The sequence below is a fragment of the Lissotriton helveticus genome, chromosome 10 (genome assembly GCF_964261635.1).
Source record: "Lissotriton helveticus chromosome 10, aLisHel1.1, whole genome shotgun sequence".
NCBI classification, from domain to species: domain Eukaryota; kingdom Metazoa; phylum Chordata; class Amphibia; order Caudata; family Salamandridae; genus Lissotriton; species Lissotriton helveticus.
Window position 1 is genome coordinate 255,876,010 of NC_136071.1, and position 20,717 is coordinate 255,896,726.

Here is a 20,717-nt window from a genome sequence, read left to right on the forward strand (position 1 = left end):
AGCCTTTTCAAGGCTGAAACATGTCGACCAATTAAAATTCATGATTAATAGCAATTTCTTGCATGCTATTGGCACTCTGCTTTTAACTATACCACCTTGATGGTCAGACCCAATAAAGTTTTTTTATGACATCAAGGTAGGTATTTTTAACAACACTTGGATTATGAACTTTGTTTCTTTTCCTTATCACATATTCTTTTGAGCACTGCAATTCAATCCTTTTCAGTCTGTGTCTATGTTGGTTGAGGGTCAACACAATGGTCCAAAGTTGTTGCTAGCCTTGGGTGCTTCCTAAGGAAGGGCATCATGGACATTGTCTTTGTCAACCATTCTACCCATATGACGACATTCTGCTACTGAGCAGGCTGATGGGAATTTTTCCAAGAACCTTTGGGGCTCCTCTTTCCCTTTAGGTTTCTCTTTTTGTTCTCCTGTTATTATTATATATCTCAATCATAGATAAACTGCACACTGACCTGTTGGTTTTGTCTTTTCACAGAGTGAGTACTTCATAGGCTCCCATGTATAGACGTCTGGTACCTCTCGTGTTGTGTATGACTTAGTTGGGGGACAAGGTACCATTAAGTCTTTAAACATTTCTCCCCTTAGGCCCTCCCCTACCCAGTTTGGTTTGTTGTCTTTTAAACCCAACTTATTTATTGCTTGTGTTTTTTTTATAAAAGGTGTATTATATTCTACTGTATTAATGACTCCACCTCCGTGGAAAAACATCAGAGTGCAGTGCTTTGGAGCTAAACTAAAATGGTGATTTAGTCCTGATCCGATAAAATAAAAAGTGACTGCAACCAATATCTGATAGTACACGCGTAGGTTGTGGTGCAGTCTGTTACAAATGGCTGAGAAAAGAGTGCTCTTTCTGTTAAGACGTTGATTGTAACTAGGGCTCCCAGTTTTCCGTTTTTACTGATTTTTACAGATAAATACAGACAGAAAACTATTTTTTCCTGTCTGTATTTATATTTAAATACAGAAATATATGGAAAATATGTCTTCTTTAGATTTTTTCTACTGTCAATCATGAGTGCTAGGTAAATAGGTGTACAGATTGAGAGGTAGGGGAGATTAAAAAAAGACAGTACATTTCCTTATTAAGCTTTAATTAAGCTTAATTAAGTGCAGCTCTACAGTTATTTGTGCTATTCTGCAATGCAAGTGTTTTCAGATGACGCTATTGCACTGTTTACTGCTGAAACCTTTTGGGACATTCAAATGCGAATGTACATTTATCAGTCAAATAAATTTGGAAAATACCCATGGCAGCTTCATGTATACAGAAAACACAAAATAGAAATGGATAAATACAGACAAAATTAGCAAAAAAATAAATATGGATAAATACAGACGGAAATGTAGAAAAAATAAATACCATAAAACCGGGAGCCCTAATTGTAACATAAGTGAGCGAGGGACTGTGAGAATCTATTTTTACGAAAATTATCAAATATTTCTGAGCCTGCAGCTTACCACAACTGTTGAAAAACTGAAAGTATGATATTTAAGTCCTACTCAAACTTCCAAAAGATAACAGAAAGAGGGTGGACTTCATGTTTAGATAACAGTGAATTTCTCGGGAAGTAGAAAATGATACAAATGGGGTCCTTTTCCTTTAAAAAATTAGAAACACTGAGTGCAGCAATGCAAGAAATTGAATACAAAAGTAGATAGGCAATCTGAACCACCCACTCAGAAGTCAATGTTTCCTTTCCAAATGTCCACTGTACCGAGCGACAATGTCAACACAATACTCACCTTTCCAAGCATCGAAAAGTCGTTTATCCTTCTTCCAGGGCACCTCTTTGTCTTGAAGCCCTAGTGAAATGGTGGCAGAGAGAATACATTAATTTTAGGTGCAAATTTTGAAGATATTGTGTGCTGCAATCTCAGGCTTGGCTACGTAAGAATCCACCTTTTATGTTTGGCATCTGCAGAGCAAATGCACACTTTTGGACATTTTTTAAATAACACACCATTTAATTTTTTTGTCTAGTAATGGAAACTGTAAAAAGGGAAAACAAAGTAAATCTGGGACAACAGTGCAATGGCCACCTTATGAGCTACAAATTTTATGAAGCTTTGAATGCAAAATATCTCCTATACTTAAAAATAATTCAGCCCTGGAGGTGGGAACCTCATCCTAAAGGTTAAATAAGAGAACAAGATTGTTTAAAGTGATAGCATAGGCAATTTGCAAAGTCTATAAATGAAAGTGGCACATTTTCAGATTCAAAATAACGTCACTCTTCGTGATAACATAATTGAATTACAAATCATATTATTTGTATTGATCTTTAATGCTCCATCACTCCCTTACACAAGCATTGTCAAAGACAATAGGTCTGCCTTAGAACTGAAAATACAAGCCATATCTATTTGCTTTTCCAATACCTCTTTTAAAACTAGGTACTGAACTAGGATTCCTTAGTCTCTTGATAAGGGAACATAATAATTGGACCTAGTTGGAAAGCATATCGCTGACAAGAAACCACATTGGAATAGGTTTCGGAACATTTGCATGTATGGAAGGCAAACTGCAAAACACATTTAAATTTAGTATAGATTGTGAGTGTGATGACAATGTTACTATTTTGGGAGTGGGATGAGAATACATTCTGTGAGTTTGCCAACATTATCTTGGGAACTTCATACTTCTATGCTTATAGCATTCTAGGAACAGAAGCTTGAAGGGATAAAATATGCTCTTTCTACAATGTATGCTAAATTTAGATTGGAAATGTGCACTGTATGTAAGTTTGTATGGACTCAGCCCCAAAATAACTTGATGGCTGATTTGAAAGCAAAAGTTCCTCTTTTTGCCTTCACCTATTTAGGTATCCACTCCAATATGAGCCATCAACTTTCTAACAAGAAGCTTTTCATCTTTTTATAGAATGTTGCAAAGACATGAGCACTTTTTTTCTAGTCATTAAAGTAAATAAAAAATAAAGTTAATTTACATATTACATTTAACTTTTTATGAACACAATTGAATCCCATCTAAGACCCCAATCAAAACGGGCCCAGTTTCCCAATTTGACAGCAAACTCCTACTTGCTCCCAAAGGATTATGTTACTTACCCTGTAAGCCTCTGTTCTTGGCATGTAGTGCTGTAGATTCATATGTTTTGCATACTCATGCCATCTAGTGTTGGGTCCGAATGTCTGCCAGTTGTTTTTCTTCAAATAAGTCTTTCGAGCCTAAAGGTAGGTTGACTCCTCCTCTTGATCTTTAAAGATATTGTCTGCATGGCACATCATACCTTCAAGCATTGGAAGAGATTGAGATGCCCTGCGTGTGGTGCACAATGTCTCAAACAAAAAATCTTCTTCCATGGATTTCTTGTGTAGTGTAACCCCATGGTATGCTGCTGCACTAGCAATAAGCTCTTGATATGATATAGTATCATCAGGAGGTGAGGGTTTGGCAGGGTATAGGTCTGGATCTGTATCCCCTGGGGAGTCAAAGTCATAATCCTGCCAGGAGTCTTTGTGGTGGAGGTGCTCCATAAGTGTCATCATCCACCCATCTGCATCTGGGTCTGTAATCTGGATATCCCTGAGATGTAATATATAAGGGGAGTGAGGTACAGAAGGTACAGGTGGTGGAGGTGGTGGTATGTGAGATGGAGAAGTAGGAGGAATCGGGTGCACAAGACTGGTAGCTTTGTCCTTCTTCTTAGACAGTGTAACATCAATGGCTTCTGTACTCACGGCACCTTGACCCGATGACAGATCGTGCGATTCCAAATCCATCTCCAATTCGGAGTTCAAATCTTCAACCGAAAAGGGTCCCTCTTCTTCAGACGCAGATGTGTCGAGTTCTTCCTCTTCGATATCTTCCTGTCCGAAGATATCGGGCGTGAACTCGTTTTTGCGTCCCTGCATTTCTCAAGAGATAAGCACAGATTGCAGAACTTGTGAAGGTCGGTCCGCAGGTACTTCGAATGGCACTGTGGCAGAAGCGAAACGGAGTCCATTCGATCAGCAGAGTATCATCAGTGGAGATGAGTGAGAATAAAGGTAGCCCGAATAGGCGAGGCCTGAAGGCTGCAATCTGAACATGTCGACCCGACGAATAAGGGTCTTCAGAACTTCGGTAAGCGAGGAAGGCAAACGTGTTCGAAATAATACCGTCAAAGGTAGAGTGGATTACGCACTGAAAGGATCCCAAAAAATGGTCTCAAACCAGAGCGCAGTAATACATGTTTGAACCAGATGGCGGAAAGAAAACAATCTAACAAGGGAGTCGATGCCCACGGACACTATTACCAAGAGGAGTACTCACATTACCTCATGACTCAAAAGACTTAATCGAAGAAAAACAACTTGCACACATCCTAACACTAGATGGCAGGAGTGAGAAAAGCATGTGTATCTACAGCCACACATGCCTCAAACACAGGATTACAAATCTGTGAGGAAATCACAAGTGTTTGGTGCTGCGCTTTGTGGCAAGTGAATTGTGGTGCAAATCGTGAGAGCAAATACCGCACAAGTGCTGTATGTCTGCATTGGAGTGGGAAATAATGTGACACTATGCACTATTTTCCCATTTCAAGTTTAACACTACACAGACCCAAACTACCGAGTACATAAATTGCACCGATTTTTGTGGCCCAGCAAGGATTCTTCTCTTAATTGTTTCCGTCAACTGAAATGCAACCAGCATTTTATTTTGTTTTAATACGTAGTTCTACATGAAAGGAATCATTATACTTGACATTTTGAGAATTGGGTATATTATGACTCAGAAGCATGAGTCTTTTTGAGATGGTGGTGAAGTCTTTCACATTGTCCATATTACTGAGCAATCACCTAGAACTCACATTGTGCTCTATGAGGGTTTGCAGAGTGAGCACAGAACTTAATGAGTTTACTACTGAATAATTCCTGGGGGGTGCATTAAACATGCCAGACTGCTCCCTTTGAATCTCACCTGTTAAACTGCTACAAGTGGGGGAATATTCTAATATGGTGGGTGTGGGCATGTTTGCCACACATTTCTAGGTCACCCAATATCAAAGATTCCCAACTATGCCCTAGGCCACACACACCAAATGCCATAAAAGAAGTCAGTAGGAAGTCTGAAATCCTGTTTTGTTTTGTGATCCCTGTGATGCAGTACTATTGGTTTCGCTTTGTAACAATGGTGAAACTGACTGTAGTTTACAAATTATGCTGCCCTGACTTACAATTCTAAAATCTAAGTCTACTGTAAATTCTGAAAGAGTTTGCCTTAAAAGTTGCCTGCATATTTATTCTGTCTTGCAAGATCTCTTTATCACTGTCGTTGTTCAAACTCACCCTTCAAGATGAAAATTTTCCTCCCATACTTCAAGGCAACAAATCGGAAATAGTCTCGCCAAAGGAGTTCAAAGATGACCCTGAAATAGTCAAATAAATGCTAATTATAAACTAAGGATTATTCATAGAAACTGAAAACAACCTGTTATCTGCAACTCTTTATTTAAAGTTAATAATCCTGTTGTAAAGTTACTATGATTATTCTTGGCTTAATCCTGAAATAATTAATACTTTGCATATATCAAGCAGAGGAGAAACGTGACAAAATATGGCTATCTTTATGAGCAGAGTAGGCTCAGGACCAGAAAGACCCTTGTGATAACGTGACATGGTTAGATCAGTTTGTTTCAGAGATTAAAACATGAAAATGGAGATAGTAATTTTACAAATCTCAGTATCTCCATCAAGTACTAGATAAGCCATTAGCTGTCAGTCCCTGAACGGGTGGGAAGAGGTGGATGTTGTGGGAGGGCCACAGTTCTATGCTCAGCATAGGCCTAAAAGCCGTTCATGTAGTACATTTTGAAAATTCCCTGAATAGAGGAAACTAAAGACTTTTCTTCAGTCAGCTCGAATTGGTCTAATTTGAAGCATAGGTGCCCATTTTGACAGTAAGGGGCACATTAGTATGGTGTGTGGACATTGTCCACTCGCCATACCAGTGAAAAATGGGACCGCCCGCAAATTCTAGCGGCAGTCCCGCACATCCCATTAGAATGCGCCCGCCACACTGGCGGGCGCATCCCGTATTTTCAACATTGCGGCAGGCGGTGCTGAAAGCACCGCCCGCCGCAATGCTAAAAATGCATGTTGTGCTTTTCAATTCACAACGTGACAGGCACCGCGTGGTGCCTGCCCCGTTGTTCATTAAAAGGCAGGGGGTACCATAGGTACCCCTCATGTGCACCCCCCACCCCCCCTGGTGTCCATGGGGGCCTGCAGCGGGCCCCCAAGCAGACTCCGCATGCTTTTCCGTGGCGGCAATGCCGCCACGGAAAGGCATGTTCAAGGTCACATTGTAATATGGCTGGCTGTGGCTTTCGGACACCACCACCATATTAAACCCTTTTCCGCCTGGTCAACATGTCGACCGGGCGGAAACGCGGCGGACGTTCTTTCCTTCTGTCGCGGACCCCCCAGCCATAGTAATATGGCGGGGGGTCTTTTCTGCAGGGATGGCGGGCGGATTGCCCCCGCCGAGCCGACGGTGACTACCACCGGACCGGCGGGGGCAATCCGCCCGCCATCCTAATGGGGCCCAAAGGCTTGAAGATTTCCAAAGTAAGACTGATAGGGTGTCAAGAAAATGTATTTCCTTATTCCCTGTGTCTGGTCCACTCCTGAAATGTCTGTATGATTACCATATGTAAAGGGTGAGTGTTTTTTCTGTGTTTTAAGTCAGGGTATATAGGTTGAGGTACTTGGGACTGGCTAGTTGCTTTCTTTTAGACTCTTATGTCATAGGACATTTATTTGCTAGTGAAGTCACAAGAACGGATGTAATTATGCCATGCTTCTTCAACAAATAAAATAAATATAAAAAATATGACAGAGGAGTACACCACCTCAAACATCAAGGAGCATCAGTACAAAAACACAAGTTACCCACCCGCAAACTATAATAAGCGTTGGCAAACCCTATAAGCCTCGCTTTTGGGACCTATTGGTTTTGGCAATGGGTTTTACACATGCTTTACAGCCCCACTGATGCCGCAGCATGACTGTGCAGCATTGCTAAAGATTTATTTTTTTTAAAACCTTTTAGCATGGACAGCCATGCTATTTTTTAGGCACGGACACCATGCATGGGTGCGGCTACAAAATGGCATAGTATGGTTTGGCATGGTCTATTGTTTATTTATTTATTTTATTTTTGAAAGTTTTATAGAGCACGAACAAGACCCTTGCGGATATCAGAGCGCTTTACAATCAGTGAAGGATAGTTATGCAACAAAATAGCAACAGGTACATTGCGTATACATAGCCTAATGTAGACAGTAACTCAAAACAATAACAGGTAAATCAAGTATAAATAACATATTATGCAGAGTACACAAATAGGTGAAGAATAGAGAGGCAACTGAGGAGCATAGGTTGTCTGTGTGTACACGTGATAAAAGAAATATCGGTAGAGGTACTAGTGAACTTGTAGTTTCCTTAGATAGTGTTCATGTGAATTTTTCCATGAGAATCGCTTTCACTTCCTTTTTGAAAAATACCGTAGATGTGATAAGTCTGGTTTCTGGGGGTAGTGCGTTCCAAATCCTAGGAGCCATCCCTGAGAAGGATCGTTTATAAGTTTTCGTCTTGTTGAATCTGTGTGGCTTCAATACTAATGTTCTGATTTGTTACCTTTGCCTCAAATTGTAAAGTGCTCTGATATCCTTCGGGAACAAGTTTGCTCTATATAAAACTTTATGAATAAATAAATAGGTTTTTCGCTCTTCTTGTGGACCTATTACCACCAGAGATAGTCAGTTTCTGGGTGAGGTAGCTGGGTGCATTATGGTGTATGGCTTTGTGAGTCATGCAGGCAAGTTTCAGGTGAATTCTGGCTTCCAATGGTTGCCAGTTCAAGGCTTTTAAGACAGGGGAGATGTGGGACCTTCTTTTCGAGCCTGTGATGAGTCTGGCTGCAGCATTGATGGAGGCTCTTAGTGGAGCTGTGGTCGCTTTGGGGAGGCCACAGAGAGAGACACTTCCATAGTCCACTCTGGGGATGACTAGAGCTTAAACTGCCATCTTGAAATCGTTGAATGGTAAAAAGAGTTTCAGCTTTCTCAGTGTATTAATCTGGAAATTTGCCCCCTTTGTCGAGTTACCAATATGTTTATTCATGTTGAGGTTGCAGTCAAGGGTTATACCCAATGACTTTGCTGAGTCGATGATGGTTGGTTGAACGTTGAATGCCGTAAGGTGTTTGAACCAGCCATGCAAGAGGGGCATTTTGGCGGGAGGAGCTATAAGGAGGAATTCAGTTTTTACTGCATTTAGCTTGAGATGGTTCTCAGCTAACCATGACTGGGTGTTCAAAAGCGTTTTGTTGAGCCGTATGATGTCATCAGGTGTATGTATCTTAAGGTACAGTTGTGTATCATCTGCGTACATGTGAAATTGTACGTTGGATGCTTGCAACAGGACAGTGAGCGGTTCCATAAATAAATTAAACAGTGTCGGGGGTAGAGCGGACCCTGTGGGACTCCCAAAGTTACTGGCACGGATTTGGACAGGGAATTGTTGGCCTTGAATTTTTGAGTCCGGTTTTGAAGAAAGGAGGTAAACCACTTGAACACTGACCCTGATAGTCCCATTCTGTGATTCAGCAGATCTATCAGGTTCTCGTGTTTAACAGTAACAAAGGCTGAGGAGAGATCTAATAGGATGAGTAGACATGAACCATTCTGATCAAGTATTTGTAAAGCATCATCAATTATGTGTGTCATAGCTGATTCAGTGCTATGCCCTGCTCTGAAGCCAGATTGGTGTTTATCCAGAAGATCGAAGTGGTCAATGTGTTTTGTCAATTGATGTAGTACACATTTTTCCAGGAGTTTGGCTAGAGTTGGGCTATTGGAAATAGGGCGATAGTTGTTAAGGTCCATGGGGTCAGCTGTGGGTTTTTTGAGGATGGGTGAAACCTGTCCTACTTTGAGGATGTCAGGGATGCAGCCTTGATTGAGTGAGCTGTTGATGATTTTGGTCCAGAGCGGCAGAATCAGTGGGGTTAAATCTTTAACGGCGTTAGCCGGGAGAGGATCGGAGGTGTGATTGGCAGGCTTGAGGGTGCTGAGAATCTTGCCTATTGCTTCTTCAGTGTAGGTATGAAAGGAAGACCAAGCTGCGTTGTTTTTTAGTTCCAATTTTGAAGTGGCATGTTGTGGCAACGATGGAAGAATAAGGGGTGTTTTGGTGTGCACGCTTGATTGTAGGATAAGGTCATTGAGTAGACCTTTCTTGATATTTTCAGTCTTTAGATTAAAGAAGGTAGCAAATTCTTCGCACGTGGGTTGAGTACGAGCGGTGTCTTGTGATCGTTGAAGTTCATCCTTAGATTGGGTTTTGATTAGTTCAAAAAGGTTTTGGGGGAGGTTTCTTGCTTGGTCTAGTTGGTGGGTGAGAAAGTCTGCTTTAGTGCGCTTGATTTTTCTATGATACGCATTTCTCTTTTTCCTTAGAATTTTTAGGTGCTTCGCGGATGGCACGATCTCCAAATGTGTTCGGAAGTTCTAAGAGAGCGTCTATCATCGTTCAGCATGTCATTGTACCAAGGTTTAGAGTCTTTTGAGGACACTCTCTTTAGTTGAAGAGGAGCAACCTCGTTGATAACCGAGGTCATCGAGTTGAGGTAGTGGTTGGTGAGGTCATGAACATTGGAGAGGCCAGCCGGGGGCTTGAGTAGTTTATTTATGGCTGTAGGCGGGTAAAGTGTTGGGGTTGAGTTTTTTTAAGTCTCTTTTCCATATCTTCGGCTTAGTGGATTGGGCTGCGTTGAGTTTCACAATTTCCCTGATAGAGAAGGTGATGATATGGTGGTCTGACCAATCACAGGGTAGGATTGAGTCAAGCTGAATGGAGTCGTTTTTGGAGATTTTTAAGTCCAAGTTGCGCCTTTGTTGTATGTGGGGCTGTTACAAATTTGGGTGAGGTCTAGCGCACCAATGAAGTTTTTGAGACTGTTGACCATTGAGTCGTTGAGGTCATTCCAATGAAGATTGAAGTCGCCTAGGAATATTTGAGTGTTTTGTCGTCCGGTTTTCGTTGTGACCAAGTCCATGAAGTGTTCCGTGAATGTGAGGTTGTCGCTGGGGGGGTGATAGATGATGTGTAATGAGCAAATTGGATTGCCATTGCTGTTGATGTCAATGCACATGTATTTGCAGGTGGAAAGTGTGGGGGATAAGGCTCTGTTTACTGAGAGGCTGCTGCGATGTATGCACGCGATTCCTCCCCCAAGCTCACCACTCCTATCCAGTCTGATGATGTAATAATTTGGTGGTACAAGAATGGATTGGCATGGCCTATCATTGTACAGTAAGGTATGGCCTGTCATAGTATGGTATGGTATGTTATGGTTTGTAATTGTACCGTATGGCTGTCATTAGTGCCTTGACACCCCAGGGTATGAGTGCGCTCTATAATTTGCATTTTCATTTCATTTCATTGTATACTATAGTATGTAATGTAATGTGATGTAAGCTGAACGTATAAAGTGCACTGTCACCCCATGGGTATCCTGGCGCTGAGATTACCATACATTCCGTACCAGAAAGAAAGTAATCACAGCTACAACTAGGCTTCACTATACCCTAGGGAAGAGCCATGTTTCAGCTTTTTTCTAAAGTGCAGCAAGTTCTCAGTTTGTCTAAGATCGATCGGGAGTTCATTCCACAACCACGCAGCTGCAGAACTGAATGCCCTGCCACCAGTCCTGGTTTTTCTGAATCTGGATGTGCTCACCAATTTTGCTGTTGATGAGTGGAAGGTTCTGGATGGAATATACCAGGTAAACTTGCTCTGCAGTGGTCTAGGTCCCACTCCGTGTACTGCCTTAAAGACAATGCAGAGTGCTTTAAACTGTATTCTCTGCAAAATCGGTAGCCAATGGAGATCTTTCAGGGATAGAGAAGCAGACGACCTAAGCTGTCTTTTTAAAGCTAACTTGGCAGCTATTGTTTGAATTCTGTGAAGCTTCTTTATCAGAGAATTCTGTGCTCCAAGTAGCAGAGTGTTACAATAGTCCAACCGGCTCAAGATGACACTCCTCACCACCTGCACCCTGGCAGACGTTGGCAGTAACGGAAGTATTTTCCATAAAACTATGATCTGTGATAAGCAGGTGCCAACTGCTTTATTTACTTGGGAGTCTAGCTATAGACTATTATCAAGGACTATAATCATATGGTATAGCATGGAGAAGTGTGGCTCACTGGTTAGAGGCGGCAGACCCGTAAGCAGAGAACAGCCCGGGACCAGGGTTCGATTCCCGACGCGGCAGGGTCGTGGACCAGGGTCAGCGGACTCGATAATTCTCGCCTCGGTGCCTACTCTAGTCAGAAACCACACTCGGCAACTCTGGGCATCAGCTTGCCTCATCTTCACAACGGCCCCCCCAGACCGCCGGGGATGCTTGGTTGCACCTTAGAGATACCCATCAGGGACCATCTCTCAGGGTGAGCCAGGACGGGTTCCCCAGCGGTCGAAGCGTGGAGATACTCCTCCGGGAGTCGATTCCTAGCGCTATTAAATTAAATTAAATGATGTGGTATGGTATGACCTGTCATTGTATAGTATGTATGGTATGGCCTGTCTTTGCATATTATGATATGAACTCTAATTGTGTAGTATGCTATGGCCCGTCAATGTGCGGTATGGTATGGCATGTCCTGTCATTGTAAGGTAAAGTTAGGTTTGGTTCGGCCTGTCATTGTATGGTATAGTATGGGATGGCCTGTCATTTATTTATTTTAATTTTATTTTATTTATAAAGTTTTATATAGTGCGAACTTGATCCCGAAGGATATCAGAGCGCTTTACAATTTGAGGCAAAGGTAACAAATCAGAACATTAGTCTAACATGGGAATGTAATAGGCATTGAGATGTTTACTCCTCTCAAAATCGGAATGGTTGTTGTAGTAAAAATGCATAGATAGAGTGATGGCGATAGATAGATAGATAGATAGATAGATAGAGGGCGATAGACAGATAGCTAGAGTGAGGGCGCAGATAGATAGAGTGAGGGCGATAGATAGATAGATAGAGTATAGTATAGTCTGTCATTGTATAGTATAGTATGACCTGTCCTTGTATGGTATAGGTATTGCAAGTGACATCATGTTCAACAAATGTAGACTGGATTGATCAGTCGTAGCCAAACTAAGGTGCATCTTTGATCCACAGAAGAAGATGAATGTGTGGTGCACCTCTTGCGTGATAGACTTTTCTCTAAAAGAAATCAAGAAACTCTCCAATGGGATTTTTTTTATTGGTTAAGTAGTGAAGCATAGTTTGAAATTTGGGGCTGAAATATCTGCAGACATTGGGAGGATACAAAGAACATAATTCAGTAGGTGCTTTGCCATTAATGTCTGAAATATTAGCATTTGCATACAAATCATCCCATCCATACACAGCCCAGCTTAAAGTAATAAACCAAGTAGGTGGTCCTAAATTTCTGAGCATACATTTAACATCTCAGTGTCTTCTAAACCAATATTCATTTTTCCCTCAATGAATGCCATAATGTTGAAAGTTATATTCTAGATTCTGATCTTTGTCATGCACCTTTTTCAACAAAGTCCTGTGCTGGTATATTAGCAGATTCCACGAATATGACTTGCTCATCTCTTGACTAGCAGAGAGGAAATATCCCGCACAGTTACTAAAAAGGACCAGAAAAAGATCATGGTATGCCCATAGAGAACATTACTCACCCCCAAAGCTCACACAGAAGGGTACAGACAGAAGGTCGCATGATTTTTGTAAGCACCTTCAATAACATAATATAACTTGTGCATTTGTAAAGCGCATGTTACCCAGAAGGGTATCTTGGCGCTGAATAGCAGATGTTTATGTATCAATACCAATAGCAATGCCATACGCAGCATTATTTTCAAACTTTGGCACCTGATGAGGGACACAATCCAACACAAAGACCTACCCCTCTGTTACTTCAAAAGGGGCACTAATATGAAGGACAGACTCATCAGAGCACAGAGCAGCATTACCCTCCAACACAGCTCCTAATATTCAATCCCAGTGGGAGCTTACACCAATCAGAGGTAATTTTAAATGTGGTCAAAGTGCAGCTTGTGTCTTAGACTAGAGTCTTCATCCATGGCACTCTCTCACATACTTTAAATGTTTTCTAGAACTGCAATTCTCAAAATGCTGTATATGTGATTTGGTGTTCCTGTCCGAAGATTTATATAGGACACACCATTCAAAAGTGAAATTATGCATCCTACAACACAGGAGTTGGATTAATTGTTCGACCATTGGAGCACCCTTGGTGGATCAGTATATGAAACTTGGACATACTGTGAATCAAATCCGTTGGCAATTGATCAAAACGTTGAAACCAGATCCTAGGGGAGGAAACCAAAGACACAGACCGCTTGAATGGGAATGTCGCTGGCTGCAGAAAGTAAAGTCAATGAAGGAGGACCTCAATAGTCCGGACGAATGGGGTCAGTTTGTAATATGCCTGCTGACACCATGGACAATTTATTTTATTTATAAAGTTTTATATAGCGCAAACTTGATCCCGAAGGATATCAGAGCGCTTTACAATTTGAGGCAAAGGTAACAAATCAGAACATTAGTCTAACATGGGGAATCTAATGGGCATTGAGATGTTTACTCCTCTCAAAATCGGAATGGTTGTTGTATTAAAAATGCATAGATAGAGTGAAGGCGATAGATAGATAGAGGGCGGTAGACAGATAGATAGATAGATAGATAGATAGATAGAGTGAGGCAGATAGATAGATAGATAGATAGAGTGAGGGCGATAGATAGAGTGAGGTCAATAGATAGATAGAGTGAGGGCGATAGATAGATAGAGTGAGGGCGATAGATACATTCCCTTGAATAATCATATTGTCAATGCAGAGTATAATGTGTACCATCTATGTCTCCTCACGTCTATCTATGCTCTATGCACCTTGCTGGCATGAATATGTTCACAACCAATAACTTACATCATTGCAGAACATAACTTAAACATTCGGTTCTGCTACACTCGCATGAAGCCTCTTTTTTTCGAATGCACATAGGGTCCATGCACCCCACAGGTGCCCCCTGAGTACATTGTATGATAAATCCCACACTGGCATCAGTGTGGGTTTAGTATACTGAGAAGTTTGCTACCAAACTTCCCAGGTTTCAGTAAAGGCATTATGGTGCTGTGGAGTTCGGAATGAGAAACTCCCAGACCATATACTCTTTATGACTTCACTGCACTAACAATGCCTAAGAATGGACTTAGACACTGTAGGAGTACAGTGCTCATGCAACTGTACCCTCACCAGTGGTATATAGCACACAGCTAGAAGGGTGTCTTACCTATACCCTAGGCAGTGGGTTGCAGGCATGACTCACAGGAAGGTGTACCATGTCGACTCTTCATTTTTCTCTGAACCAAAACACGCAGCCTGCAATAACAGTGTGTGTGTATTAAGGTACGGGACCTCTAATGGTGGCACAATATGTGCTGCAACTCTTAGAGGCCTTTCCTGGTCACAGTGCCCTTAGTACCCATGGTACATTTTACCAGGAACTTACATATGGCCAGAGAGGTACCAATTTGGGGTACATAGGTACAGTTCTGAGAAAGAACACAGGTCCTGAGAACTTGATTGGCAGAGACCCAGGGCAAAGCAAGTAAAAGTGCATCAGAAATCTGGCTAAAAGTGTGTGAGTGGGGGGGGGTTACTGCAACAAAACCCAACTTTCCTACAGGTTCCCTTTGGATCTTAAGACATCTATCACATGTAAACCTAATTATTTAGGTTCAACACAGGAGGTATAAAATGCCCTCAAAAGTCAGTCAGATTTTTTGTGTACTACTAATGAAGCAAAAATGAATGAATGACGTTTGCCCATAGCCTCTAAGCATTAAACAATGTGGTAGGATGTCAGCCTGAGGTGGCTGCGTGTCTAGAAGCCCATGATATGACAAGATAATCATTCTCTAGTCTGCATCACTTGAAACCAGTTATTTGCTTCCTTTGTAATAAGTGATAAAAAAAAGACAATCTAGTGAAATTAGAATTGAAGTGACTTATCATGAGCATCATTGTTTGGAGCTGAGGATTTTATTGTGCCCTTCCCCCTCTCATTCACAGTGAGTGACATATGTCTAGCCTCCATATGCACCATATCACATCACATGTGGTTTCCTTATAGCTGCAGCCTTATCCAACATGACATTATCCTGAGCAGTTTGTGTATGACTCCCTGTGTTCTCAATAACATCTCTAAATGTTAGACACAGTACAGACGCCATGCTTAAGAAGATTCTTTGCAAGTGCACAGTTGAGGTTCTAATAAATAGTGCCTGAATTAGAGGCAGGTGATAACAGAAAAGCTTCTGATTTGTGGAGGTAGAACTACATCCAGAGGAGAATCCGCCAGTCAGTTTGTCTCAATGTGTTCTTAGTATGTTGAAGCGCACACTACCCATGCATTATCCTCTACATTTAATACATTTCAACAAACCACATGCATTTATGTTATCTCACAGCTCTAAATCAGGACTATAGTCTATAGATCCAGATTGACATTATGAACTAAATATGTGTCCAAATAAATTCAAGATTAGACACTTAAGTTCTTGGTACTTTGGGCCAGTTATTCACATAGGGCATTTAATAGCGTTCGCATCATCTTTGGCATTGTAAGTCCAGTGAGAGGACTACAGTTCTGGTGTTCTTCACCCAAATATTTTGCCTGCTGTCCGTCTGAATTATCTGAAAACTGTGTGAATCAGGCCATGTGGAAATTATTTCTGCATGTTAATCTCCAAAACATGTACTGTAGAGTAAAGAGAGGCTCCTTGCATTGTGGTAAACCCAGTATACATACCAGTAAGTGCTCTGATTCGCAGTCCTCTCCTTTTCATATTTTTGGATCTGTTCATAAATGTATCTGGGAGAGATACAGCCTAGTGCCAGCCTATAAAAAAAACAATTTTTACAAAGAATTACATTTCAGTACTAGAAAATATAGCAAACCAAAACTAAATATACTCACAATTCTATGAGTTCTGACATATTTGTGTTCAAAAAGCTCTTATTAGAAAAGGCATTTGGTTATATTTCATGTGTGGATTTTGCTTGCAGACATGGAAACTGTATACATTTTCATGTAGATTTAGATATACAGTATGAGGACATTAAAAACCTGATGGAGAATAGTGCATTAAAATTTAGATAAACCTGATGAAGAGGTGGCCACAATACACAAGCCCACGGGGCCCAGACGGGGGCCCGAGCAGTACTGCTGGAATAGGTGACGCCACAATCGGCAGGCCTGCCGTTCCACCCATCCCACTGTCCTCAGATCGGATGATCCCCCCCCCCTCAAGCATCTTACAGGTGCGAGGAGCTTGAATGCACCAGATTGAGCACCGGCGTCACCGGGGCGTCCCAGTTCATGCCCCGATCGAACCAGCGCACAAAGGTGAAGGGCAGTAGAGGAGCATTCTCTTCGTGAGATTCGGCCACCTTATGCCCACAAGAATCTGAGACGCTTCTCTGGGGCCATGGGGCTTAGCAGGCCCAGACACCTTCCCCCTCTCACAGTGGGCACTGGCGTAACGAAAAGTGAGGGGGCCTCCCTGCACGGTACTTAGGGGGTCCACCTCCGGGCTCAATCAGGAGCTCTCTCGGCCAGAGTTCAGTGCCGAGGAGGCCCCTTGGAGCTAGGGGACCCCCGCACCGCATGGGCTGCGGGGGCCTATGTTACGCCCCTGACAGTGGGGTATTCAACTGGGACCGATTGACTACGGGGGACCACACTAGCCATGCTTACTGACTTTGGCCCCTGGGCGGATCGATGATCTTGCACTGCTCCCGGCATGGGCTACCCCTCTGGTGCATTTGCTCAAGAGAACAACCCGGGGGAGCCATGAGAGCCTCAGAATGAGAGCCTCAGATGTCATTTAATGTCTGGGATACAACCACCGAATAGAGCGAAGCTCCTGGACTGTGCAGGACAATTGCCAGCATTCATCAGTGACCCATAGCTGCCCATACTGGAGGTCTTTTCCCATGGTGTGTCTCCCCGGGTTGACAAAGTATCGGGGGCCAAGAAGGCCTCAGACTTTCCCTTTCCAGCTGGTGAACTGTTGATGAGTGGGGTGAGCCCCCTCCTCCCCTTCACCTACTGAGTGGCTCTCTGAAGAGGGCTTCTGCGGCTTCTTTCTCGTCAGGGTCCCGGTTTCCCGATAGATTAGTGTGGCCCATTGGAGATACCGGTTAGGAGGCCTGGGGTGCCACTGCTACTGTTATTTTGCCCTACCGCAAACAAACACCAGAGCTTGTCCCCTATGACTCTGAGTCTCGACAGGGGCTAAACTAAAGGCCATCAGAGCCCGGGTGGGGACGTCATTGTCCTTCCGAACCCCACCTGACCCTGAACATTCACCTAACTCTTGGCAGCTGGAGTAGTGTCAACAGTCACTACCCTCTGGACACAGCTTCCCCTCTCGACTGTGGGTAGGGTTTTAATAGTGAAAATGCTAGTCCTTACTAGGCTTCTACAATTTTTTGCGACTTTACAGATTATATTGGAGACATCTTTCTTTACAGATTTACAGTGTTTGCTAGCCTCACTAATATGGAGTTCTGGAAGGCACCAGGTGACCATAACCACATTGTACACCACAATGGAGGAGGGAGGACTGGGGACCCCCAGTTATGAAATTTATTATGCGGCGGCACAACTTAAATTATTCGATGCACTGGTTCAGGACGCGCTAAATCCAGAATGGGAGATGTTAAGCCAGGAGCTAGGTGGCAGGCACTTGTTGGGAGTGGCTCTTGGGGTCCTCTTCCAATCGTGGTGCTTGTAATACACTACTGCAAGTGACTGCCTGATGCTGGAAGAAATATATACATAATGGCAAAAGGGTCGTACCATATGCCCCGTGCCCAGGTGGCCTTCCACCTCTGGGCAGGCGTTTGGCACAGACACAACAGATGGGGGTTGGAACACAGTGGGACTGCAGACATGGGAGATGTGGTTACTGAAGGGAGACTTCGCCCCTTTGATCTGGTGAGAGCTGTGTGGTGGGCATAATTAAACTGCATACAGCGGAAATGAGTGTTGCTAGAGACTGTCCTGACAGAGCTCAGACTTCTCACTCATGCAGCCTCTGGAATCTTCGTTGATAATCGTTACTCCCACCATGCCTTCAGAGCCTGACGGCCGGGTGCAACGGTCCCAGGTAGTAGCACCCCATACAATCCCAAGACCACCTCTCTCGTCCGATCTGTGTCCAGTACTGCATTCAGCTGGCCCACCGCTGGTGGGAAATCTAGTTCTGATCTCCAAATTTCACAAGCCATCCCAAGCAAATCTGAGTATAAATGAAATTGTCCCAGGTCCAGACTTTGCCCAGCAACCACGTCCTCAAACGGGCGATGGCAGGTGTCAGCCATGGGAGCAATGGGAGATCTACCTTGAGAGGATGAACGGAGTGCACAATACTTAGTTGAGATGGACTGCAACTGGGTGGCGAGAGCACGGGACACCACCAAGGAGCCCACTCCCCTCATAGTATACTGGATTGGCCAAATAGGGCATGTGTATTGAGAAGTACCTTTAACCCCTTCGACGCTCATGACGAGCTCAGCTCGTCATGGAGTTTCCATTGATTTCAATGGAAATTACATGGGAGAATATCAGGTACCTTAGCATCCAAGTGGTTAACTGAGGATAGTGGCTTGGAGGAGGCCTGCCGGAAGTGCTAGCAGACATCCCTAGATTATGTATGGATTGGGTCGAGGGACAACATGTGCCCTGTTCCTAATGTGTGACATGCAGGGGCAGACGGCAGACACTGTTAGATTCCTTTTACAGGTGCTAACTGATTTTTTTTTTACAGAGACTGGTAGACTTCTCATATGTCAAGTGGCAATGTGCTCTTGGGTTTGGCAGTGATTCGGATGTTTTGCTTTCAATGTCATGATTTTTAATGTAAGTTGATGCCCAATGCATATCCCTAATGCCTCTGTCACTGTATTTGAGATAAATATATATATATATATTTTTTAAAAGTGACAATGTTGCCCCAGTACACAGGAAGAGGATTCCTACAAATATCCCTAAGGGTAAGACAGGACAGCAGTCGTTAGGGACAACTGGGCCTAAAGCATTGAGTATTCCAAACAAACTGGTAAGTATAACACAAACAGCTGCAAGGACAATGCAGACAATGTTTGAGTTGATAGCTCAAAATTAAGAAATGATGAGTCCTTCTCTTTCATATATAAAACATTATCTAAGGAAAAGCAGAAAACCACACAGGCAGTTTAAGAAAAAGTTAAAACAGGATAATAAACCAGCATTGTTGGTCATTTCATCAAAAGTGTAATCCCCTGGTTTCCTCAGGATTGGGGGCAGCTCTTAGGCTTCACCCTTTTCTGTGCCCACAACAGAAGACAGATAGGTATGTTGTCGTAAGTAGCTTTATTGAGCAAGAAGTGGCTACACACGCGTAAGAATACTCATACTAGTAAGGCGAAACCACTGCCCTAGCAAGGTCTTAGATTCCAACCGTCCTCTGCATGAATGTCGGTCCCGACATTCTCCAACAGAGGACCCAGTGCTAAGCAGTGGCCGACAATGCCACTCGAGTTCAATCTGATGGTGTATTTCCACAGATCGTCCTCCGCATGAGTGTCGGTCCCGACACTCCCCAACGGAGGGCAAGCACCCTTGGGTGAAGGGCTTCTTGAGGTACCCTTGTCCTCACGCTCAAAAACCCTTGAGCGGGGACAGCGGCAATGTCTTAGCAGCCTTAGCGTCTCTCACGCTCGATAAACCCTCGAGCGGGGACAGCGTCAATGTCTTTAGCAGCCTTAGCGTCTCTCACGCTCGATAAACCCTCGAGCGGTGACAGCGGAAATGTCTTGGCTGCCTGAGCGTCTCTCACGCTCGATACACCCTCGAGCGGGAACAGCGGAAATGTCTTGGCTGGCTGCCTGAGCGTCTCTCACGCTCGATACACCCTCGAGCGGGGACAGCGGAAATGTCTGGGCAGCCTGGGCGTCTCGCTCGCTCGAAGAGTCTCAGAAGCACTCGGCTTCCTTTCTGCTCGATAACCCTCGAGCGGGGACTGGGGCAAGGAAACAAGGAAGGTGGAGCGTTTCGTGGCTCACGCTCTCTCGAGCTGGGACGGGAGACTCCAGGGACAGCGGCGGATGCTTCACGGCTTACCCGTACTGGCGGCTTGCTGTCAGTATCCTTGGGTCGTCGTTGGTGCTCTCCCTCTGGACGTCTCGGGGAAGGGTTCTGCCTCTGGAAACTCGAAATATCCGACGCCGAGTCCCGCCACCGCTGTTTGTTTTAAGGCGGCGTCAGCTTCCGTCGCGCGCGGTGCCCTCCTGGGTAATGTAGTTCTTGTGGAGGGCGTCGCGGGATTTGTAGTTCGGAGAACGGATCGCTCCGATTGCTGGACTGAACCGCAGTGTCCTAACAGCACATCCCTCTTCCTTCAGGGCCCCACCGCCGGACCAGGCTTGTCTGGATGTTTCTTATGAAAGGCGGAGACCAATCGAGACGCACTGATCCCTGAGACAGGCTCCCACGACTGTTCCTCCGGCCCATAACCTTTCCACGCAACAAGGTACCAGAGACGGCCCCTGCTCCACTTGGAATCCCTGATGCA

General features: G+C 43.7%; 1 protein-coding gene across 1 annotated transcript in view; it reads right to left on the reverse strand.

Annotated features, from left to right (window-relative positions):
• Positions 1 to 20,717, reverse strand: part of LOC144786229 (cryptochrome DASH-like) — an 88,704-nt gene that overhangs the window by 20,860 nt on the left and 47,127 nt on the right. The window contains exons 8-10 of the mRNA XM_078665262.1: positions 15,908 to 15,997; positions 5,323 to 5,402; positions 1,771 to 1,830 (exon numbers count right to left, since the gene is read on the reverse strand). Of these exons, the coding sequence (XP_078521388.1) occupies positions 1,771 to 1,830; positions 5,323 to 5,402; positions 15,908 to 15,997 (230 nt within the window). The remainder of the gene's footprint in view (positions 1 to 1,770; positions 1,831 to 5,322; positions 5,403 to 15,907; positions 15,998 to 20,717) is intronic.